Genomic DNA, 21,478 nt, shown 5'->3' with positions numbered 1-21,478 from the left:
GAGGATCTTTTCAGACCCCGCTAGCAGCCATGTCTGAAGTCATACTACTAAAAGGAGGAATGCCGTGGAGTACCAACCAGGATGATAAGAACAGAAAACTCCTGTGGTAAGAATTAAGGCATTTAAAGTGCACCGTGCAAATAAGCAATTTCAATGTATGATATAAACACTACTTACAACTCAATCCAGTACAAAATAAACAATGCAATAAATCTTACATAAAGTGCAAATGCAAGATGCGTGTACAATTCGTACAAAGTGCAACCATACAATGAAAAGTTCCTTCCACAATATTGCAATTCCAAAATATATATAAGGTACACTTAAGAGAAGAGCGTAGGGAGTGTCCTTCCACTACCCTACTGGGGTGTGGCACAGTCCTCAGAGCCTCTGCAGGATGGTTTTTAATCCTCTGTTCTTCTCAATAAGAATTGATGAGGCAACACTGTAGAGGAGGGCCACCAACGTAGGTGTAGACAGGGTCCAAAAGCTGCTGAGAACGACTCAACAGGCACTAGCAATTCTCCTGTTTCGCAGGGCTTTATCAAGAGGGTTCAAATTCAGCCAATTCGCCGCGTCTTGCCTTCCAGTGTATTCCTTTCTCCACAATCAACATCCACAATGGGTTCCCATATACAACATCGGTTTGTGTTGAGTGGTTCTCAGCAGCTTTTGGACCCTGTCTAAACCTACGTTGGTGGCCCTCCTCTACAGTGTTGCCTCATCAATTCTTATTGAGAAGAATTGATGAGTGGTTGCACTGTGTAAGAATCGTATACGCATCTTGCATTTGCACTTTATGTAAGATTTATTGCATTGTTTATTTTGTACTGGATTGAGTTAAGTAGTGTTTACATCATGCATTGAAATTGCTTATTTGCATGGTGCACTTTAAATACCTTAATTCTTACCACAGGAGTTTTGTGTTCTTATCATGTCTGAAGTCATGTCTGAAGAAGGGAGCTCTGACTCTCAAAAGCTTACACTCTGAAAATCTTGTTGGTCTCTAAGATGCCTCTGGACTCAAATCCTGCTGTTCCACTGGCACAGGTCCTAGAGGTGATGATGGACACCTGCCATTTATTTATGTATATTCTGTTTTTCTCTCCAATGGGGCTCAAATTAGTTTACAATACCATTTTCCCTCCTCTACTTTATCCCCACAATAAGCCAGTGTGGTGTAGTGTCATATTAGGAAATGTGAGATCTAGGTTTGAATTCCTATTCTGCCATAGTAGCTTGTTGGGTGACCTTGGGCCAGTTGCACACTTTCAGCCTAACCACTTCATAGGGTTGTTGTGAGGATAGAACTGGAGTAGAATGACCAAAGCTGCTTTGGGTCTCCATTGAAGAGAAAGGTAGGGTATATATGAAGTAAAATAAAAATTTCCCTTTGTTGTTGACCCCAAACAGTATTGCTACCACGTCAGGGTTTGCCTGGCAGCAAACCTGCTTTGCAAGGCAGGCAAAATTGGTCTGGAGAGATGCTGTTTGACATGAGTGCTGGAGGCAGCCGAGCCCGTGCTAGATGATGGGGTCTTATAACTGAGGAGCAGAACATTCATGAAAAACAGAAGGCAGTATTTTCCCCATTACCCCAAGTAGGCCAGTGACACTGAGGACTTTTGAAAGAAATGTAAAGATTTGTCACCTGCTGTTAGCCATAATAGCTAAATGGAACCTCCCTGTTCAGAGATGGCATCTGTTTCCGTATCAATTGAAGATGATCACCTCCATGTCTGGCTTGTCATTTTCTGGAAGTATCTGTCTGTTTTGTATACTTTTGGAAATAAAACTCTTGAGTTAGATGAATCTTGGGTCGCAATCAGCGTGGCGGTTTTTATGTTACTCTCCGACGAATATACACAATGATCTTCCACTAAAACACACTTGAAGAAGTTTAGATTATACTGGTTTAGTTAAGTTCATTTTTGAAAGAACTTTTGAAAAAACATGTTGAATAAAAATTCTCATTTTCTGTAAGAAAATAATATTTTGTTTCTTAAAGCGACTCTTCAGATGGTTTAATGTTTGGAAATACATTCAAATGAGATTAAACTTTTAAGTTCTCTTCCCTATTATGTGCAGGAGCACCTTTAAGACTAACCACTTTTATTGTAGCAGAAGCTTTCGAGAACCACAGCTCTCTTCATCAGATGCATGGAAGGTATGAAGAAACTCCAGAGATATACAGGTGGTGAAGGGAGGGGGGAGAGGGTGTAGGGACTGAGGGTTGTGTAAATGTAAATCAGTTACAAAAAGTCATGAAAAAGGTAGAGTGCACAATCCAGGCTGGGTTCCAGGCTCCACCTCATTCATGACTTTTTGTAACTGATTTACATTTATGTGACCCTCACTCCCTGCACCCTCTCCCACCTCCCCTCCCCTTACCACCTATATATCTCTGGAGTTTCTTCAAACCCTCCATGCATCTGACGAAGAGAGCTGTGGTTCTCGAAACCTTATGCTACAATAAAGGTGGTTAGTAGGGGTGGGCACAAACTGCGAAAAAAACAAACCGTGCAGTTCGTGCTTTGTGCGTTTTCATGAACCACGAACTTCCCCGAACTGGGGCAAGTTCGCAAACCGGTTCGTGGTTTATAGTTCATGGGGTTTAAATGACCCTTTCCGTGCCACTTAGCAGTGGTGTGGAAACTGTGGAAGCTCACTGTATGACCTTGGGCCAGTCACACACCCTCACACTTGGTGTGTGTGATATAGAAGGGGTGTGTGATAGAGGGATGTGGAACACTCTACCTCCAGCTACTCCTTACCTTCCCACCATAGGTAGGGGTTTTTTCCTCCTCCAGAACTAGAAACGTGATTTGTTACAATAAAATTACTTCAGAAGACAGACTAGGGCATATAAGCTTGGGGGTGGAAGGCGTTAGCACCTCCTTCCTATAGATCCCTTTAAATATCCCTTTAAAATATCCCTTTAATATCCCTTTAAAACGGAGCTGTTGCACCATCGATCGTATCTTGGTATTCCCTCAACTACAATCATGTAATGACCAGAAGTGGGCCAAGAGTTGACGTATTGGTGACTAATACTTGGCTAATCTAACAATCTGGCTGTTGTAGTTGATGGGCTTAAATATAAAAACAGGCAATCCTCTACACATTGTAATATGGTTGTCAAAGGAACATACAAAAGGTGTGTTGATGCCTTGGGAAGGTGTGTTCCCCTTGTGTGCTTTGTCCAGCACTAAATGTTTCTGGGAGACAGAGAATATTGCTTTTTCCGAAGGTTGTACCATGAAATTGGCTATATTCACAAGATCCCTTTATTTACAGCGGGGCCAATTGTAACCACATGCAAGTATTTCAGTTCGCATTGTGCAACCTGAAGTTTCCTTGATACGGTTTTGGCAGAAATGAAGAATGAGCTTGTTTGTTATGGGCTCACGCAGGACCCCAGTTCTCATAGGTGCTGTGGGTTGGTGGTTGTAACTGAAAGCGTGCAATGGCTGCACATGAAAGAAAATGTCTCATCCCCGGGCCAAATGGTTTTTTCAGGCAATCCACTGAGAAAGTATGCAACCAAGTACATAGTGTGTGTGAAGGGCTGGAGCCTATAAATTCAACAAGTCTCTTCAAGAAAAAATAAAGCCAAATATAAGGGAGAAAAAATGTGTTTGGCTATGTGGCTAAATCACATCCACAGCTGGATGAAGATTTAAACCAAATGTTGATGGCAAGGTTGGTTCTAGGGTTGCCAGCCTCCAGGTGGTGGCTGGAGATCTCCCGGAATTACAACTGGTCTCCAGGCCACAGAGATCAGTTCACCTGGAGAAAATGGCTACTTTTGGGGTGGACTCTATGGACTTATGCCATGCCAGGGACCTTTCCTTCCCCAAACCCCACTTTCTCCAGGTTTCTCCAGCTTTCACCCCCCAGATCTCCAGGAATTTCTCAACTTGGAGCTGGCAACCCTAGTTGGTTCTCTTCAGTTGTAAGGCAGTGGCTGGGGATTTGTTGTCACTTCTGGGCTGCAATACAAAGATGATGGACAACCAGGGTTTTCTTTAAGCTCCAGGAAGAATTGTTGGAATTTCACAAAATCTAAGGTATGATTACTTCTACAGTGAGGCTGTTGACACATTGTGCTTAATAAATTAATTCATATGAGTTAATTGTTTTTGATTAGCTAACTCTTCCTATTTCTTTCTGAAGAAGTGACCTGTAACTCATGAAAGCTCACAAATTTTGTTAGTCTTATAGGTGCTACTGGACTCTTGCTCTTTCTACTGCTACTTCTTTCAATGGTTATTTTATGAGAAGAAGGATCACAATTTAGCTTTAAAAATATAATTCACTGGGCGGGGGGAGGGGGAATCCTACTGACCATTACACAGTTATGAATCCAAGCAGATTATATTTGATTTAAGTCAATTAAACCTATATAAAGGTAAGTGCATTTACAGTGAAATCCTAAGCAGTGAAATCCTACAGTGAAATTTCAGTGGGCTTAGACTGGAGTAACTCTGCTTAGGATTTCACTGCTAGACTGTTGAAAGGGACACATAGTCAATTAAAACAACAGTATATACAATTTATACAGCACCTAAGACAGATATAAACAAAGTAAGATCCAGAAAGCTTGTCATCAAAAAGATCAAAGCCTAGTGCCATAACATAATCCCCCAGAAAAGCATTCAAAACAGTTCCATTTTACGAGCCCTGCAGAATTATGACAATCAGATGTGTGCAAGCTTCTTCAGGCAACCTATTCCCCCGGACAACAGCTGCCACTGAAAATGATTATGCCGTCATTGTGGTCAAACAAAGTTTGGTCAATAGGTTTTTTTTTGCGAGGGCCTGTTGAGCAACTTGTAATGGCCATGTGGGTATGAATGGGGAGGTACAGTCCTTTAAGTATGTGGATCCTAGATTGTGACAGATTTTAAAGGCTCGATCCAACACCTTAACTAAATTGGAAGGCACCAACCAGAGCTTCCATGTCATGTTCAAGACTAAATCGCATGTAGGGTCACCATGCTCCAATTGGGGGCCTGGAAATCTTCTGGAATTAGAATTTATCTCTAGATTACAGAGATCAGTTCCCCTGGAGAAACATGGCAGTTTGGAAGGGTGGGCATTGGCATTATGACCTACCCCCAAATCTTTAGGACTTTCCTAACCTGCAGTTGGCAACCTGAGTCCCAGGTAGAGAGTATTACAGTTGTCTCACCTGGGAATCACAGAACCATACATCAACCTAGCTAAATTAGGAGAAAATTTTACAAATCAGATGCACAAGAAGGTGCTCTTGGCAACACCGATCTGCCTCTCTAACAAACAGTAGTTTGCATCCAAAGACGCCCCACATCTGATGGGTAACGTACGTAAGCATTAGGAGACCAAAGTTATCTTTTAGCTTCAAGCAAATATTATGAATATTATATTAATATTATAGATATTATAAAGCATCTGCAAAATGGTTCATTCCAAAGTGTATACCGATGGAAAAACAAATGTAAAAATTGGATTGTTTCTAATTTACATCAGACAAGTTTTTTAAGTGTACCTAGTGTCTGCATAGTTACCTTCCGGCCTCCCCCCCCCCATATGTTCCCTCTAAACCCTTAGCAGTTTATTGGTTGTGTTGCTTTCCTCCCTGCTCTGCCTCCAGGTCTCCATAGACACAACTTTAAACCCTGCCCTAATACCTTCCTTTCTTTACATCCATCCTCATTGCTATTTAATTTCTCACTGCCCCCTCTTCTTTCTGGAATGCTCATTCCTGTAACCCCCCCCCCAACCCACCGAAATCCCTTTTGTCCTGAGATTCTTTTTTCTTGGTCCACCTCCTGGAACTTGGATGACCTTCCCTTCACTCTTCTTACTTTTTTCCAGTAGAGTCAAAGGCCAGTTTAAACATCCAGTTGTTGAGACAGTGCAGGCTTTCCATGTGAATACACCACCCCATTTTTTACCCTCAAACCCTCTTGTTCTTGCCTCTAAGTAAGAATTACAAACAAAAATATTCCCCAGAGTGACAGCTAGAATAAAAGCTTCATCCAGTACGGTAATCTTCTTGATAGCCTTTTCTACACCAATTCGAAGCTGTTGGAATGTGTCCACTTCCCCATAGTGTTGTGGTGCATTTGTGTAACTCCTGGAATTTCCCCAGTTTTTCCCCAGTCCTTTCCAGACCTTCTTTCATGCAAAGTTTTGGGAAAGATCACAGCAAATTCTGGATGGCTGCCTTGTGGGTAGGTAGAAAAGTGGGTTTTCCAAGTCCTCCTGACTACATGGGAGCCATAGTCCTGCCCTTGTATCTGCAGTAGCTGTTTTGTCCCCCACTACTGGGAGACACTTTTGTTTTCAATCAGTGATTGACTATTGGTATAACAATATAACAGTCTGTGTATCAGATTCTTTGAATTCCCAGCTTCCATTTTTTAAAAAGCAAGTCTCTAACTTTTTTCATTGTACAGATATAAGGGGAAAGGCATCTATATGCAATAAAAGGGGCTAGGGACTTAATCTTTTAAAAATGCACATACATACCCTCTGACATGAGATCCTAAGCATGAATCTTCTGCATCTCATGCCCTTTACAAGCTATCAGATTCTCTAGGGGAAGATTTCCACAAGAAATTGTGTGGCGTGATGACATCAGAAATTGCGGCATGAAGACGCCCTCGTTCCGTGAGTTTTGCGCTGTGTAAAGAGGTGTAAAAACGGCCTGTAACTCATTCTTCATTACACTCAGTGTAGTTGAATGGCCCAGATCCTAGTTCTTGGAGAAGGTGTGTGTGTGTGTTTCTCTCCATTCTCTCTCTGCACTATGTGTGATTTCATAAGTTACTCACACCAGACACTGCCTTATACCGAGTCACGCATTTGGTCTATGAAAGTCAGTCTTGTCTACTTGTCTACTCAGACTGATACAGTCTGCTCAGTCTACACTGACTGGCAGCTCTTCAGTGTCTCAGGCAGAGGTCTTTCACATCACAGGTTGCCTGGTCATGCTGAGGACTGAACCTGAGACTGGACATGCTGAGGACTGAACCTGAGACTTCTGCCTGCCAAGCAGATGCTCAGCCGTAAGCCACGGCCCTTCCCATCAACTGTCTTTTTAAAGCCAAAATGTATCCATTGCCTAAATCTTCTCTGTAAGGAAAGTACTACTGTTGGCTGCCGTGTTAAAAATTCATCTTTTTCTGGTCCCACACGGCTCGTCTGTCCACAGCAGTAGCTCCATGCCTCTAAGGGCATTTCAGGACAGAAGCCTCCGTTCAGGTATAAGGAGCCCACCAAGGTTTTCTCTCTCTCTCCAACCCCTCAGGAAAGATGATTCTGGTGTGGGATTGAACTGCGCTGAAGCCTTCTCCCATGTGACTTGGCACATCTGATGCTAGCTGCACGATGGGATGTGGGGAAATTACTTGCTATTCAGCTCTTATTACAGAGACCTGATTTCACTTCCTTTAGTTCAGCTAGCTGTGGAGAGAAGTAGCAAAACTCACTGCTCTTCACCTGAAAGGCAAATTCAATACTCTTGTGGAATCTTTCTTTCTGTTGCTTAATATCCCTTTTGTAGGTATGCTCGGTTGCTTTTCAGGCATGGCTGCAGTAAGCTTAGGGGGATTTCGGAGGTGGGGTGACACAACCAGCGTGACATTGAGCACTGTGACCATTGCCTGTAAGCAATGGATGAGTCACAGCCCCTGGGAGGAGAGAGATTCAAGAAATGGCCCTGGTTTTCCAAAGAATAGGGCTGTAATTAGGATTGCCAACAACGGTTTGGAAATTCCTGGAGATTTTGTGGGCGGAGCCTGAAGATGGGAGGGACTTCTATGGGTTATAATGCTATGGGTTATAGCAGCTGTTTTCTCCAGGGAAACTGATCTCTATAGTCTGGAGATCCGTTGTAATTCCAGGAAATCTTAAGGCACTGCCCGGAGGTCAGTGGTTCTTTTAACTGGAATCCTAAACACACTTTCCAGGGAGAAAGCTCCATTGAGTTCAGTTGGACTTACTTCTGAATAAGCTTGCTTAATAATAATAACAACAACATTCAATTTATATACCATCCTTCTGGACAACTTAAGGTTCACTCAGAGCGGTTTACAAAGTATGTTGTTATTATCCCCACAACAATCACCCTCTGAGGTGGGTGGGGCTGAGAGCGCTCTGAGAGAGCTGTGACTGACCCAAGGTCACCCAGCTGGCTTCAAGTGGAGGAGTGGGGAATCAAACCTGGTTCTCCAGATTAGAATTCTGCTGCTCTTAACTGCTACACCAAACAAGCTCTTAAGATCGCCCCTTCTCTCTTTTTTTGCTATTTAATTCAATTGACTTTTTGCTTTTTCTTCCCCCTTTTATTGCTCTTAAGAGGCTTTGTGCGGTGGAGAGAGGGAAGGTGTCCACAAAAATCATTCTTTTTTATTGGCAAATAGAGACACTTCTCTTTTTTTATTTGCTGACCTGTAAGTTTGAAAGGCTAGCATTTCTTGCATTTTGTGGGGTTCTTGGGAATATTTCTTTAACTATTTTTTTAAATGCCAGAACAGAACCAGCCAGCTTGCCTGCACTTACTGAATGATTCCCAACGGGTCCATTATGACCTAAAGAAAGATGGAAATGTGGGTACCCTTAAGATGTCTGAGCAGCGGCTCAAACCCCTGTTGTATTTCACTGGTGTTTCTCGTGCCATTGGCAGGAGAATTGCTAGCATGTGGTGAAGGGTGAGAGAATATTTTTAAAAAGCTGGTTTGCAGTGCTGCTTTCCAGTAAATACAGCTCTCAGACCACAGGGTGCCCTAGTAACAGGAAACCATGGTTGTTAACTTTTCTTTTAGAGGAGCTGCAGTCGAAACAGGACATTTTTAAGGTGGGACGAACCATTACAACACATGCAACAGGCCAGGCCTCCTTTCTGTTTTGTTTTGTTTTCTTTATGAGCACAGTAGGAATTTTAATTGTCTGTTAGCAAAGTCTGCTAATTTTACATGTGGACAGAATTTTAGTGTGGTTTGAAAAACATGGAAGAATTTAAAGAGCTAATTCATCACAGTCACAGCAAATTAAGTGCTTAAAACATTGCTCGTTTAAAGTTCAGTCGAGTCTCACCATGGAGGTTGCTTACGTATTTTTACTTATTTATTATTACATTTCTATCTCATCCTTCCTCTAAGGAAATCACAGCGGCATTTTCCTTCCATCTATCCTCACAACAGCCCTGTGAGGTAGGTTACTGTAACCACAGCACCACATCAGCTATCACTTAATTATTGTCTAAAAGAAGTGCTCAGTAAGAACTTCTTTCCCTGCACGACTTCTGCTGTAATGTAATCAAAGTCTACAGGCGTGTGAGTAGAGAACAAATATGTGTTCTTCAGGTGAATAACGGCTACAAACTGAAGATTGCCATTCACCATGCCTAATAAAATGAACCAGATAGGCTAAATAGTAACTGAATTATTGACATCTGTGAGATGGCCACGCTGTCAATTTTGTGAATATAATCACTGCCTTATATCAATCCATCGAGTTCAGGAATGTCAACTCTGATAGGCAGCCCTTCTGCAGGGTCTAACCACACCTGCCACCCAAGAATCAAACTAGATGTGACGGTGTCTGCGCGGTTGCTGTGAGGACACCGACGCCAATTTAAAGTCATTTAAAAATGCCATGATGGCCTGATCCTGATCAGGCAACACCATGGCATTCTTGTCACACACACCCAAGGCTCATTTCGAGGGGGAACACACAGGAACGCAGTTCCGGCAGTTCCCCAAAGAGGTCACATGTCAGGTGGCCCCGCCCACCTGACTCTCGGACATTTTGGGCCCGTTTCAGCCTGGATTGGGGCCGAAACGGCCCGGATTGGGCCTCTGACGGGTGGTGGCTCACTCTCTCACTCATAAGCAGCCCAATCCTGACGATTTTGGGCCCCTTTTCGGCCATTTTCAGTCCCTTTTTTCCATTTTGGGCCCAATTTTGGCCCTGAATGGCCAGGATTGGGTCCAAAACAGCCAGGATAGGTGATGTCAGGGGGTATGGCACATGCAGATCAGTTATGCTAATGACACACTTCCGGTGATGACAAGGGGTGTGGCATATGCTAATGAGGTATGCTAATGAGGTATGCTAATGAGTTCCTCCAGCTCTTTTTCTATGAAATGACCCCTGCACACACCCCATGACTTTTCAAGTGCAGAACAGAAGCAAGGTGTGACCATTTTGGCCCTTGATAAAGCACAGAGGAGGGGGAAACAAGAGCTGTTGTGCTGCGGGCACAATTTGCAACATCTTAAAATGAATTTAAAATGGTGGCAGCATCCTCATGGCAGCCACAGGGTCGCTGTCATGTCTAGTTTGGCCCTGAGGTATTTTTAAATGGTGACTCCAGGGATTGAATGTAGGTTATTCTGCATGCAAAGCATGATCCCTCCTGATGTGTCAGGGCTTGCCATGAAGAGTGTTTATGCTACACTTCTCTTAATTTGACTTTTGAATTTTTTTTTCTGTTCCAACCATGAAACTCTAAAGAACAGATGCGTAACTCAGAAGAAAATCCTCTTGGCTGTTCATTCTGTCTCACTTGATCCAGGTGGGCCCACTGCTGTGCCCATAGTTTGAGAGCATATGGGAGAAGACTGGGCTGTGGGATTCTTCCAGATTGAAGAATAGGTGCCCAGAATACCAGTGTATCAGACTGTGCTGGCAGTTTGGTGCTTGGCAAAGAGGTGTCAAGCAAGATGGACGTGTTCAAGTCTTTATGTGTTGAGCTGTGGGATGGGGCCCTGGCAGAGCATCTGTTTTGCATGCGGAAGGTCCCAGATTCAATCCCCTGCAGTTCCAGTTAAAAAGATCAGATAACAGGGGATGTGAAAGACCTGAAAACTGCTGCCTGTTAGGGTAGACCTACTGATCTTAATAGACCAATGGTCTCCTTCTGTATAAATCCAGAGGAGTTAGCCGTGTTAGTCTGTAGTAGCAAAATAGTAGAGTCCAGTCGCACCTTTAAGACTAACCAACTATACTGTAGCATAAGCTTTCGAGAACCACAGCTCTCGTCATCAGATGCATCTGATGAAGAGAACTGTGCTTGTCGAAAGCTTATGCTACAGTAAAGTTGGTTAGTCTTAAAGGTGCAACTGGACTCTTTACTATTTTGCTTCTGTATAAAGCAGCTTCATGTGTGGATGAACATCAGAGAAGATACTTAGTAAGGCTTAATTGGGATGGCTTGTTAAGTTATGGCAGAGATAAGTGGATTTGCCTTGTCTGCATTTTTTTAATGAGAATCCTCCTCATCTAGCAATGTGTGTTTAAATTTTAGAGAGCAAGACCACGTGATTCTTGCAGGCTCAGACTTACCCATCTTTACAAGACTACCATTAGCAACCAGTAAAGGTTGTCCACCATAAACTGAGCAAGATGACGATCTGGCTTTTGCTCATTTTTGTATTATGGCCTTCATCTCTTGGAACACTTACGTCCTCACATCTGTGAACTCATTTACAGGACTCCCACGTATGACTCTTACAGCTTCTTTAAAAGACATTTTTAAAAGGCAGCTCACAACCACAATAATGTTCTAGAAGATGTTACAGCAGCGGCGCTTTGTATTTATATAATGTGTTTCCTAGGTGCACAATCAAAGTGACACAGACATCTGAACGCAGCAGATGTTCTAAGAAACAAGAGTTCAAATGACTGTTCAGCACAGGAGACCCATTGATAATGTCAGACAATATGCTGTTCCACATTCCCCAAATGGCTTTTATTCTAGCAGAGGTGTGAGCACCAAACAGGACACAAGTTGTTAGCACTACGCACAGCTTTTTTACTGGGGAAACAGGTGGTGGAACTCAGGGTAGCGGTTGCCAGTACCGGGGGCAACTCTCAGCAGGAGGTGGCTACCCTGCCATTACACATGCATGCGCTCCTGGGAAAGCATGATGATGTCACTTCCGGGAAGTCATGTCATCATGCAGGGCTCTGGTGGCAAGGAGCTCTTTAAATTTTAAACCCCTGCGCTTCCCCATCTGGCAGCTGAAGTGAGCCGGTGGGGTTTAAGCACCCCTTTCCATGCTTCGAAGCGGCATGGAAAGGGGCATTTAAACCCTCCCTGGCTTTTTTTTCCGCTTCAGTTTCTTGAAGCATGTGATCATTTTGAAGAGGTGCCGGAATGCCATTCCACTGCATTCCGGTTGAAAAAAAGCCCTGCTGCTACATATAGCTGTCCTGTTCTAAGCATCTGCCTGTGTAGTATAATGTTGATAAAGCCTGTGCAGTGTTTTTTAAAAATTCCACTGGCTTGATTGTTTACCCCTGTATAAGCATGCTGTAGCAATGCAGTAAACCTAAAGTGTTGTTCCAGGTAGTTTTTAATTGGAGGGAGATGGTATTCAAAAAAGGGCTTTTCTCCTGCTGTCTGAAGTGGTCCTGGTCTCACAGTACCTTATGCTGCCGCATGTGCATAGTAGGCCTTAGAACCAGCTGGTCAAATTTTGGCAAAGTGGATTCTTGTGCCATTATTTATGACTAAGATCCTTGTCACATAGGATGATTTTAGACAGAAATGTCCAATAAAAGTGCCTTCATAATGTATACAGCTCAAAAGTACCTTTCTAGTTTCTTGTGGTTGTGAGAAGAATCCTTTGAAATCCAGGCTCAGACTCCAAATTGGTACATCCTGAGCTTCAGGAGATGTGTTATATTCTGTTCTCTCCGGCTTTGTACTCGTCCTGCACTTAATGGGCCTTCACAAATGTTCTTGAAAGGTACTTCATCCTAGCCTCCCTGGGGTTTTTTTCTCCAGAATTCAAAGCTCATTGGCTGCTTCAGGGTGGGGTGCAGGTACGGAATCACGTGATTTAGGCCTGTAAATAAAACCTACCTGAAGAAAAGTGCTTAATCACAGGATGGCAACTTTTAAAATTAATATAGATGCATAAGCTCTTGTATTATCAAGTTGCTTCAGATGTTTGTTGATTTAAGCTCTTATTCCTATGTTCCTTTTCCCTCCAGCTGAGAGCTTTTTCTTCCCCCTTCAATATAATCCCTATGCGTCAGATGGTTATCAAGTTGGGGGGGGGTTCCCCCCTTCACCTTGCTTAAGCCATCACAGCTTATGGTTTCTTCATCTTCCATATTCTTTCACATGCTTCAGTGTACACGTGTTGTACGAATATGGAGTTCTTGACTTTGTCTGAGGGAAACTTGGGGGAGGGCATGAGGTAAAACATCCTGAAAGGAGGCAAGATTAAAAACTCACAACACCAAAGCCAACTCTTTATTCATTTTGATATTTAAACTGTACCTTGCTTTCCTTCTCACAGCTAGGCTACAAGTGACGATTGACACAGGTTGGACACTTGTCAGCTTCCCTCAAGTTTTGATGGGAAATGTAGGCAGCTTGGTGGAATGTTGGACAAGTGACAGTTGAAAAGTTCATTGGACAGCAGTCGGAGAGCGAAGCTGCGAGACCAGGATGCCTACAATTCCCATCAAAACTTGAGGGAAGCTGACAAGTGTCCAACCTGTGTCATTCATCACTTGTAGCCTGGCCCTCAGTTGGGACCAAAAGCTGTGAACAACATTTCCTCTCCTCCATTTTATCTCCACAGCAGTAACCTTATGAGGCAGAGTTAGGCTGAGGGAGAGAGCAACTGGCCCAAGGTAACCAGTGGGCTGCCTAGGCAGAGTAAGGATTCGAACCTAGGACCCCCAGATCCTAGCCAGAAACACTAACCACTACAACATTATGGCCTTGGAGGCTGGGACTTTGTTCCTAGTTGCAAAGTGATGTAGAGGAAATGCTCAGTGAATCCCTGCTGGCATTTCACACAAGGAATTCCTTGTCAGTTGGTGTTGTCTGTTTCTGACAAGTAACAGTCCCAGAGAGCCAGCCACAGTAAGACACCAGTGACATTTGCTGAGGCTTCTTCTGTGCTTTTTTCCAGAAAGTTACTCCAACTATGTAGACAGGACTTGGTGCCAGAAATGGGCAGATCAGAAGCCAGCCATGCTCGAGGCCAAACCCACATGTCTGGAGAAGGGCAATGATGCCAACTGAGTCAGCAGCTTTGGCAGCTTACTTCAGCATTTTTTTTTTTTTAGTCATTGTTAATTCTGTTCAAAACTTCATTGGAATCTGCTTAAATGCTTTTCCATCTTTTGTAGAGATCATGGACAAAACGATATATGTCCAGCCATACCTATCTGGGTTCTCTATGTATAATTATGTAACATGAACCTGCCAGAAGCAGCTTAAGAACATAAAAAGAGCCCTGCTGGATCAGAACAGGGGCCCGTCTAGTCCAGCGTCTTGTCTCACACAGTGGCCAACCCGTTACTGTGGAGGGCCAACAACAGGGCAGAGAGGCAGAGCCCTTCCCTTGATGTTGTCTCCTCCTGGCACTGGTATTCAGAGGATTGGTGGAGCTTTCTCTTTAGTCCCCATGGCTGGTAGCCACTGATAGACCTCTTCATGGGGTGTAAGTATCCCAGCTCCCACTCCTGAGAAATGCTGAATGGGTGTCTGTGTGAATATGCAGTGCCTTAACTGGAGGGCATTAGAAGACGGTGGCAACAGAGGTGAGTGGACAACAGCGGCAGCACAGTACAGGCATGGAGTTCCTGAGTGGCTGGCGCCACCAGGTGATGTCATCACATGAGCCCACTCAAGGTTTTGCCAAACAGTAAAGAGTCCAGTAGCACCTTTAAGACTAACCAACTTTATTGTAGCATAAGCTTTCGAGAACCACAGCTCTCTTCATCAGATGCATCTGACGAAGAGAGCTGTGGTTCTCGAAAGGTTATGCTGCAATAAATTTGTTTAGTCTTAAAGGTGCTACTGGACTCTACTATTTTGCAACTACAGACTAACACGGCTAACTCCTCTGGATCTAAGGTTCTGCTAGCCACTCAGCAGCTGTGCGCCTGAGTGGTGCTGCACCTGCAATCCTACTCCTTCCATCGCCTCTTCCTGACACCCTGCACTAAAGGTCCAGCATCTCCTTTCCTCCTTCAATAGGGCTCAGAGGTAGGAGCTGGGAAATGGCCCACAATCCACCTCATCATCTGCTGATGGCAACCAGCTTCTTTGCGGTATATAGGAAAAAATAGTTTGCAGGCTTGCTATTCTTGCTTTGTGCACAATCACAGTGTGGGTAGAGATTGCAAGCTGCTGTCTTACTACAACACCGTACATCCGAGACCTGGCCTTTTAAATGTTTCTGAGCAGTGGGGCTGTATAGAAGACATGTTCCTTGTTTGTAGTAAATTTTGTTGTCACTTTTTGGAACAATTCCCATTTGACTAGTATTTAATCTCTAGTTGGACATTATGATATTTATTTATTTACATTAGTTATAGTCTGCCTTTCTCACTGAGACTCCAGGTGGATCACACAGTGTGAGTCAGTACAGTCAATGTCAAAAACATTTCAATGATGTAATAGTGTTTATACAATGCAAATTTGCAAAGATTAAAAACCAGCAGAAATCCAATACAGAGCTGAAGAAATGCTGGACCAGAGAATAAACAATTCTAAGAGTAACTTATTAAACAATGTAGAAACTACTCGGTAGGATCATATTTATAGCAGTAGTAGAGTCTTTGATTTATCATACTTACCATAGTAGTAACATCTATAGTCCCTCCTTGTGGGTTTATGATCATGAAAAAGCTCTTACATCGAATAAGAAATGCAGAAAGATCAGGGTAACCTGGGAACTGTTATTTTGCAGAAAATAACACACCTTTTAATGTGTCAAATAAATGTAATTGTTTATTTACATTAATATCACAAGAGTAAATTATATGTGCCCTGACCTGGAGAGCCCAGACAAACCTGATCTCATCAGATCTCAGAAGCTAAGCAGAGTCGGCCTTGTTTAGTAATTGGATGGAAGGCCTCCAGAGAAGGCCAAGCTGAAGAGGCAGGCAATGGCAAACCACCTCTATTAGCCTCTTGCCTTGAAAACCCCACCAGGAGTCACCATAAGTTAGCTATGACTTGACAGAACTTTCCATCACTGTCAAATTATATGTAACTAGCAACAAAGCCTGTTGTGGGGAAAAATACAACGAGCTCTAGAAAGGGGAGGGCGGGCAGGCAGGCTTTTGCTCCTCCTCCATCACTGATTCCAGCTGGTGAAGGAGGAGGTTGGGCATTATCAACTGCTCCACGCCTGATCTGCCTTTATCTCGGCCATGTGAAGGGGTGGTGGGCTTTGCTACCTGTTCCATGCCTGAAACATGTCGGGTAAAGGGGTGGGCATTGCCTCCTATTCTTCACCTGACTACGGCTGGGTGAAGGGGGGCAGGCATTGCCGCCTGCTCCAAGACTGATTCCAGCTGGGTGAAAGGGGGTGGGTATTGCCACCTGCTCCCCGCTGGGAGAAGGGAGGAACAGGCATTGCCTCCTGCTCCACGCCTGATCCTGACAGATGAAGGTGGGCGGCGGGCTTTACTACCTGCTCTGCTTCTGATCCCAGCTGGGTGAAGGGGGTGCAGGCATTGCCACCTGTTTTGCTCCAGCTTCTGGCAGGTTGAAGGGGGGGGCAGGCATTGCAGCATGCTTGGCTCCTGACTCCGGCAGGGTGAAGACAGGGTGGGCATTGCTGCCTGCTCAGTGGCTTATTCTAGTAGATTGAAGAGGGCAGGCATTGTCACCTGCTGTGCTCCTTATGCTAGCTGGGTGAAGAGAGGAAGGGCATTGCCTCTTGCTTTGCACCTGAGCCCAGCCAAATGAAGACGCAAGGTGGGCATTGCCACCTGCTCCACTCCAGATCCCAAATGGGTGATGGTAGGGGTGGGCATTGCCACCTGCACTGCCACTGATACCAGCTGGGTTAAGGCAGGGGAGGGCATTGCCACCTGCTCTACTCCTAATACCAGCTGGGTTAAGGCGGGGGGCATTATCACCTGCTCCACTCCTGGTCCCAGTCAGGTGAAGGAGGGTGGGCATTGCCATATGATCTGCTCCTGATCCCAGCGTGGTGAAGGGGGGTGGGCATTGCCAAGTGCTCTGCTCCAGCTGGGTTATGGTTGGGGGTGACATTGCCACCTGCTCCACCCTTAAAACCAACTGGGTTAAGGTGGGAGATGGGCATTGCCACCTGCTCTGCTCCTAATACCAGCTGGGTTAAGGTAGGGGGTGGGCATTGCCACCTGCTCCGCTCCTAATACCATCTGGGTTAAGGCACGGGGGGCGCACATTGCCAACTGCACTGCTCCTGATCCCAACTGATTCAAAGGGGGGTGGGCATTGCCACCTGCTCCGCTGCTGATACCAGCTGGGTTAAGGTGTGGAGAGGGCATTGCCACCTGCTCTGCTTCTAATACCAACTGGGTTAAGGTGGGGGTGGGCAGTGCCACCTGCTCCACTCCTAATACCAGCTGGGTTGAGGCATGAGGGTGGGCAGTGCCACCTGCTCCACTCCTAATATCAGCTGGGTTAAGTTGGGTGGTAGGCATTTCCACCTGCCTCACTCCTAATACCAGCTGGGTGAAGGTGAGAGGTGGGCATTGCCACCTGCTCCCATCCTGCGCCTGGCCTAGGCTTCCCACCATGGCACATTTTCTGGAGGGACATGGTGCCTTGCCTAGGCTTCCCTCCATGGCAGCACCCTCTGGTGGTGCACCAGGGTATAAAGTGAGTTGTTTGAAATATGCTTACTCAATTATATAGTAAGATATTCATCTTTCAGATTCGTTTTTATCTTGTCTTTCTTCCAGGTAGAATACCTGGTTCTCCTTCCCTCCATTTTATTCATACAATAAACCTGTGAGGGAGTAGACTGAGAGAATGTGACCCACCCAACTTCACCTGGTGAACTTTATGACAGAATGCAGATTTGAAACTGGGTCCTCCATAGTCCTTGTATGACAGTCTAACAATTATATCCTGCTGATTTACAAGAAACCTGAAGTGTCACTTTGCAGTGGTTTGGGGCATGCTTTTCTTGTTTAGCAGGAATAAGATTTAGTAATATTTTATAAAGTCTTCAGTGTTTTCCTTCCATTTACACCTTAAGTAGAAGATTGCATGTACTTGGTTACAGTGGTAGACTTCCAGTCATGTGAGAACATGACGTATAGCAGATATAAGACAAATAAAAGCAGAATGTGTGAGAAATGCTTGGATTACCTCATGATTATAGTTTTGTATATTTCCTGTGATTCTTACTGGTTATTGAATGCATACACAGAGCATGTCGGGCTAATAGCGTGTGTATATTGGCAAGGGTGCCAAACTAGGACGGTGGAGACTGGGTTCAAATTCTCACTTTGCCCTGAAGTTCACTGAGTGACCTTATGCCAATCCCCGTCTCTCAGCCTAGCCTAATTTACCTCACAAGTTGTGAAAATAAAATAAGGAAAGGACCTTGAGTTAGCTTGGAAGAACAGCAGAATAAAGAAAACAATCAAAGGCAAATTGACTCGTGCAGCATACAGTTCACAGCCATACACCCTTGCGTGATGCTTTGCAGTCAGATGTGTCAATTTACACCATTGAAAAGCATTGCCTTTAAGGAAATAGAAAAATTTGTCTGTATTGGGTGATTGATCTTTGGTGCTGGCTAATTCACATGTGCGGATTTCCAGCCCTGCCTTGATGCGGTTCTCAAATGATGAGGATGCTTGTATTTCTGCCACCCCCTCAGCTTTTGTGTTGCATAGAAACAGCTGTTTCTGCTTCTTTAATCTGGAACATTTTGTTTTCCAGGAAGGAAAGAAGAAGTTTGACAAAGAAAGTGAAAAATACTATTCTACTCTAGAGAAGCACTTAAATTTGTCGGCAAAGAAAAAAGAGTCACACCTGCAAGATGTGAGCTTTTGACACATTATTATTATTATTATTACTACTACTACTACTACTACTACTACTACTACAACAAAGAAAAATGTGTTTGGGGGGAAGTCTTCTTAATTTACTCTGAACAGATACAGAGGTTTTGATTCTAGTTCTTAAAGCATATTTGTATGAGAAATATTTTGCATTTACTTTAACTCAAATGATCCTTGTATATTTTTATATTTCAAATCAAAGCCTAGTGTTTGGAATTTGCTCCACGTTAACCTTATATTTGTCCAATGTTGAATTCTGCAATAAAATAGGAGCAGGCAGACAATATACAACTTGCTCTATGTTTTTCCATAATGTTCAGTCTAGAATCTGAAGCCAACATATTCGTGGCATTTTTATCATTTCTAACTTTATCAGTCCCTTCCTGAAATGTACATCCTTTACAGTGTGAATATATCATTTTGTTGTTTAAATTGTAAACAGTACACACATTGGAATGAAAAATATATTGTTAGATGAATGGTTTACTTTTTTAAAAAAATAAGCATTTTTAGTCTGATGATGAATTAGTAATTATTTAAAAATATATCCCTTGACCCATAACCTTGTTAGTTCAGTATATCAGCTGCTGAAATGCTCAGGCAGAGGAAAGCTCTTCCCAAAGTTTGTGTCCATAAAAAATCATGAATGGATTATCCACTGAGAGAAGAGAATCTTGCCCATCCCAGAACTCTTCTTCCATTTCCTCATAACAGGAAGCCAGAGACAGGTGACGCAGTACTGTCAGTAAAACCCACCATTATCAGCTGCTCAGCTTTATCAAACTCCCCTTCTGAGACACATTGGTAATTACAACGATTATTCCAAACAAAGACCTCTCCCACTCTTTCTCTTGGCTTCATCTACCGATAATCCCCATGGCATGACTCAGTACAAAGCAGTTTCATGTGTGTTCAGGCTACAGAGGAGATTGGGACACAGTAATTGCTCACATCTCTCTTATCCGATGATGGATTCTTAAGAAGAGGTCTCACAGCTTCTTTCAGCTGTGAAGGAAACATCACGTCCACATTTTTGTAGAGCAGCCTCTCATTTCCCATCCTCCAACCTAGGCTCATGCGGTCCTGAGCCCATTACGGACTATTGCTCCCATCGGCATTAAGTGGCTCTTGATCGGATGATGATCAAGTGAAGATTCAGCCTGAGAGACAAAGCTCTGTACCATGTCAGCAGGAAAGTTCCTTTACACTAGCAGGCCAAAACAGGGTCAGGTGGGCAGTACTTCCTGGCTTATATAAAAAGTTCAAGCTTCATCAGCAGGCATGGTGTCTAATAAACTCTGTGCTTGCAAGCTACAGACTGTCCTCCTTTCGGTCTCCCTCTGGTTGCTGTAACTCACTTTGAGTCTCTCCACACAAGACATCTAACATGGGGATGCTCAAGTGTAGGGAGACGCAATGTTAGCTGGGAAGTGTAGTTTAAAAAGACAGAGCCGGTGGAGATCTCTCCACAGAGGGTTTGTTAATTTCATCTTCGCCTGCCTGAAGGCTCTTCACCTCTCCTTTGGGGAGGCGAAGATGAAATTAACAAACCTCCTGAGGAGCGAACTCCATTGGCTCTGTCTTTTTTAACTAGCCTTGTGTAGAGAGGTGAAATTGACAGAGCTTTCCAGGAGGCAAAGATGAAATTAACAAACCCTCTGAAAAACAATCTCCACCAACTCTGTCTTTTTAAACTACATTTCCTGGCTAACATTGCGTCTCCCTACACTTGAGCATCCCCGTGTAAGATGTCTTGTGTAGGGAGACTCTGTGTCCCATCCTCAACAGGACCTGGGTTTGATAGCTGACTCCAGCTCCATCAGTCCATGATCTGTTCTTCCCAGGCCTCCATCCCAACTGTACCAACTTCATGTGTTTAAGCACTGTTAGCTACAGAAGAAAGGAAACGACGAGTATTCTATGTCCTGCATGTATAAGATCATGAAGGTGAAGGAATGTGCTTCGTGGAGAAGAGAAAGATGTGGAAGGGCTAAATATTTATTTGTAGAGGATCCCTGTGCCCTTTGAATTCTGGGCGCTGTTCTCTCCTTCATTGTAAGCAGGAATGACTTCTAAAAGGCAATTTTTATGAGCTTAGAATTGGCTCTTGATTATTATGCACTAAACAGATGCCTGTTGGGTGAAATTAACTGCAAGTAGGTTTTGTTACCTGGGCCTGTTGAATTTTCAAATGCACAGTTTCTCCCAGAGCATGAATTCCATCTCCATTAATGGAAGGGAAAATGGACACACTTGCCATTAAACACACACACACAAGATGGGAATGCATTTCGTAATGTGCTTCCTGACAGACCGGAGATTTGGTTAAGTCGAGTTAAGTGCCAATTCATTCTTGAGTTTCAATAAACCATGTTTCTCTACAGGGAAGTTCTAAGGATTATTTATGAAATTGCACTGTCCAAACAACAATTGCATTGAAACAAAGCACAAGGACAACAAATACAGTGCATTTTCTTTAAAAAAACTGTGTTAAAATAAAAGGATTTGGCTTCAGCTAAAGAATAATCTCATGGAAAAGAAGAGTAATGCTCTTGGGTTAGTTTCTTAACAAACCGCTTCGTGAGTCGTGACTAGTTGTTCTTTTTCATAATAGACACAGGCTCTTGGAAAGAATTATAATAATGCAAAAATTTTA

The 21,478-nt window shown here is 43.7% G+C and overlaps 1 protein-coding gene across 1 annotated transcript in view; it reads left to right on the top strand.

Annotated features, from left to right (window-relative positions):
• ARHGAP42 (Rho GTPase activating protein 42) overlaps positions 1 to 21,478 on the top strand; it is a 202,375-nt gene that overhangs the window by 105,421 nt on the left and 75,476 nt on the right. The window contains exon 5 of the mRNA XM_054973588.1: positions 18,701 to 18,802. Coding sequence (XP_054829563.1) covers positions 18,701 to 18,802 — 102 coding nt within the window. The remainder of the gene's footprint in view (positions 1 to 18,700; positions 18,803 to 21,478) is intronic.

Source organism: Eublepharis macularius, chromosome 3 (genome assembly GCF_028583425.1).
Source record: "Eublepharis macularius isolate TG4126 chromosome 3, MPM_Emac_v1.0, whole genome shotgun sequence".
Lineage (NCBI taxonomy): Eukaryota > Metazoa > Chordata > Lepidosauria > Squamata > Eublepharidae > Eublepharis > Eublepharis macularius.
The sequence above is the reverse complement of the archived record's forward strand: the minus strand, read 5'-3'. Positions and strand labels throughout refer to the sequence as shown.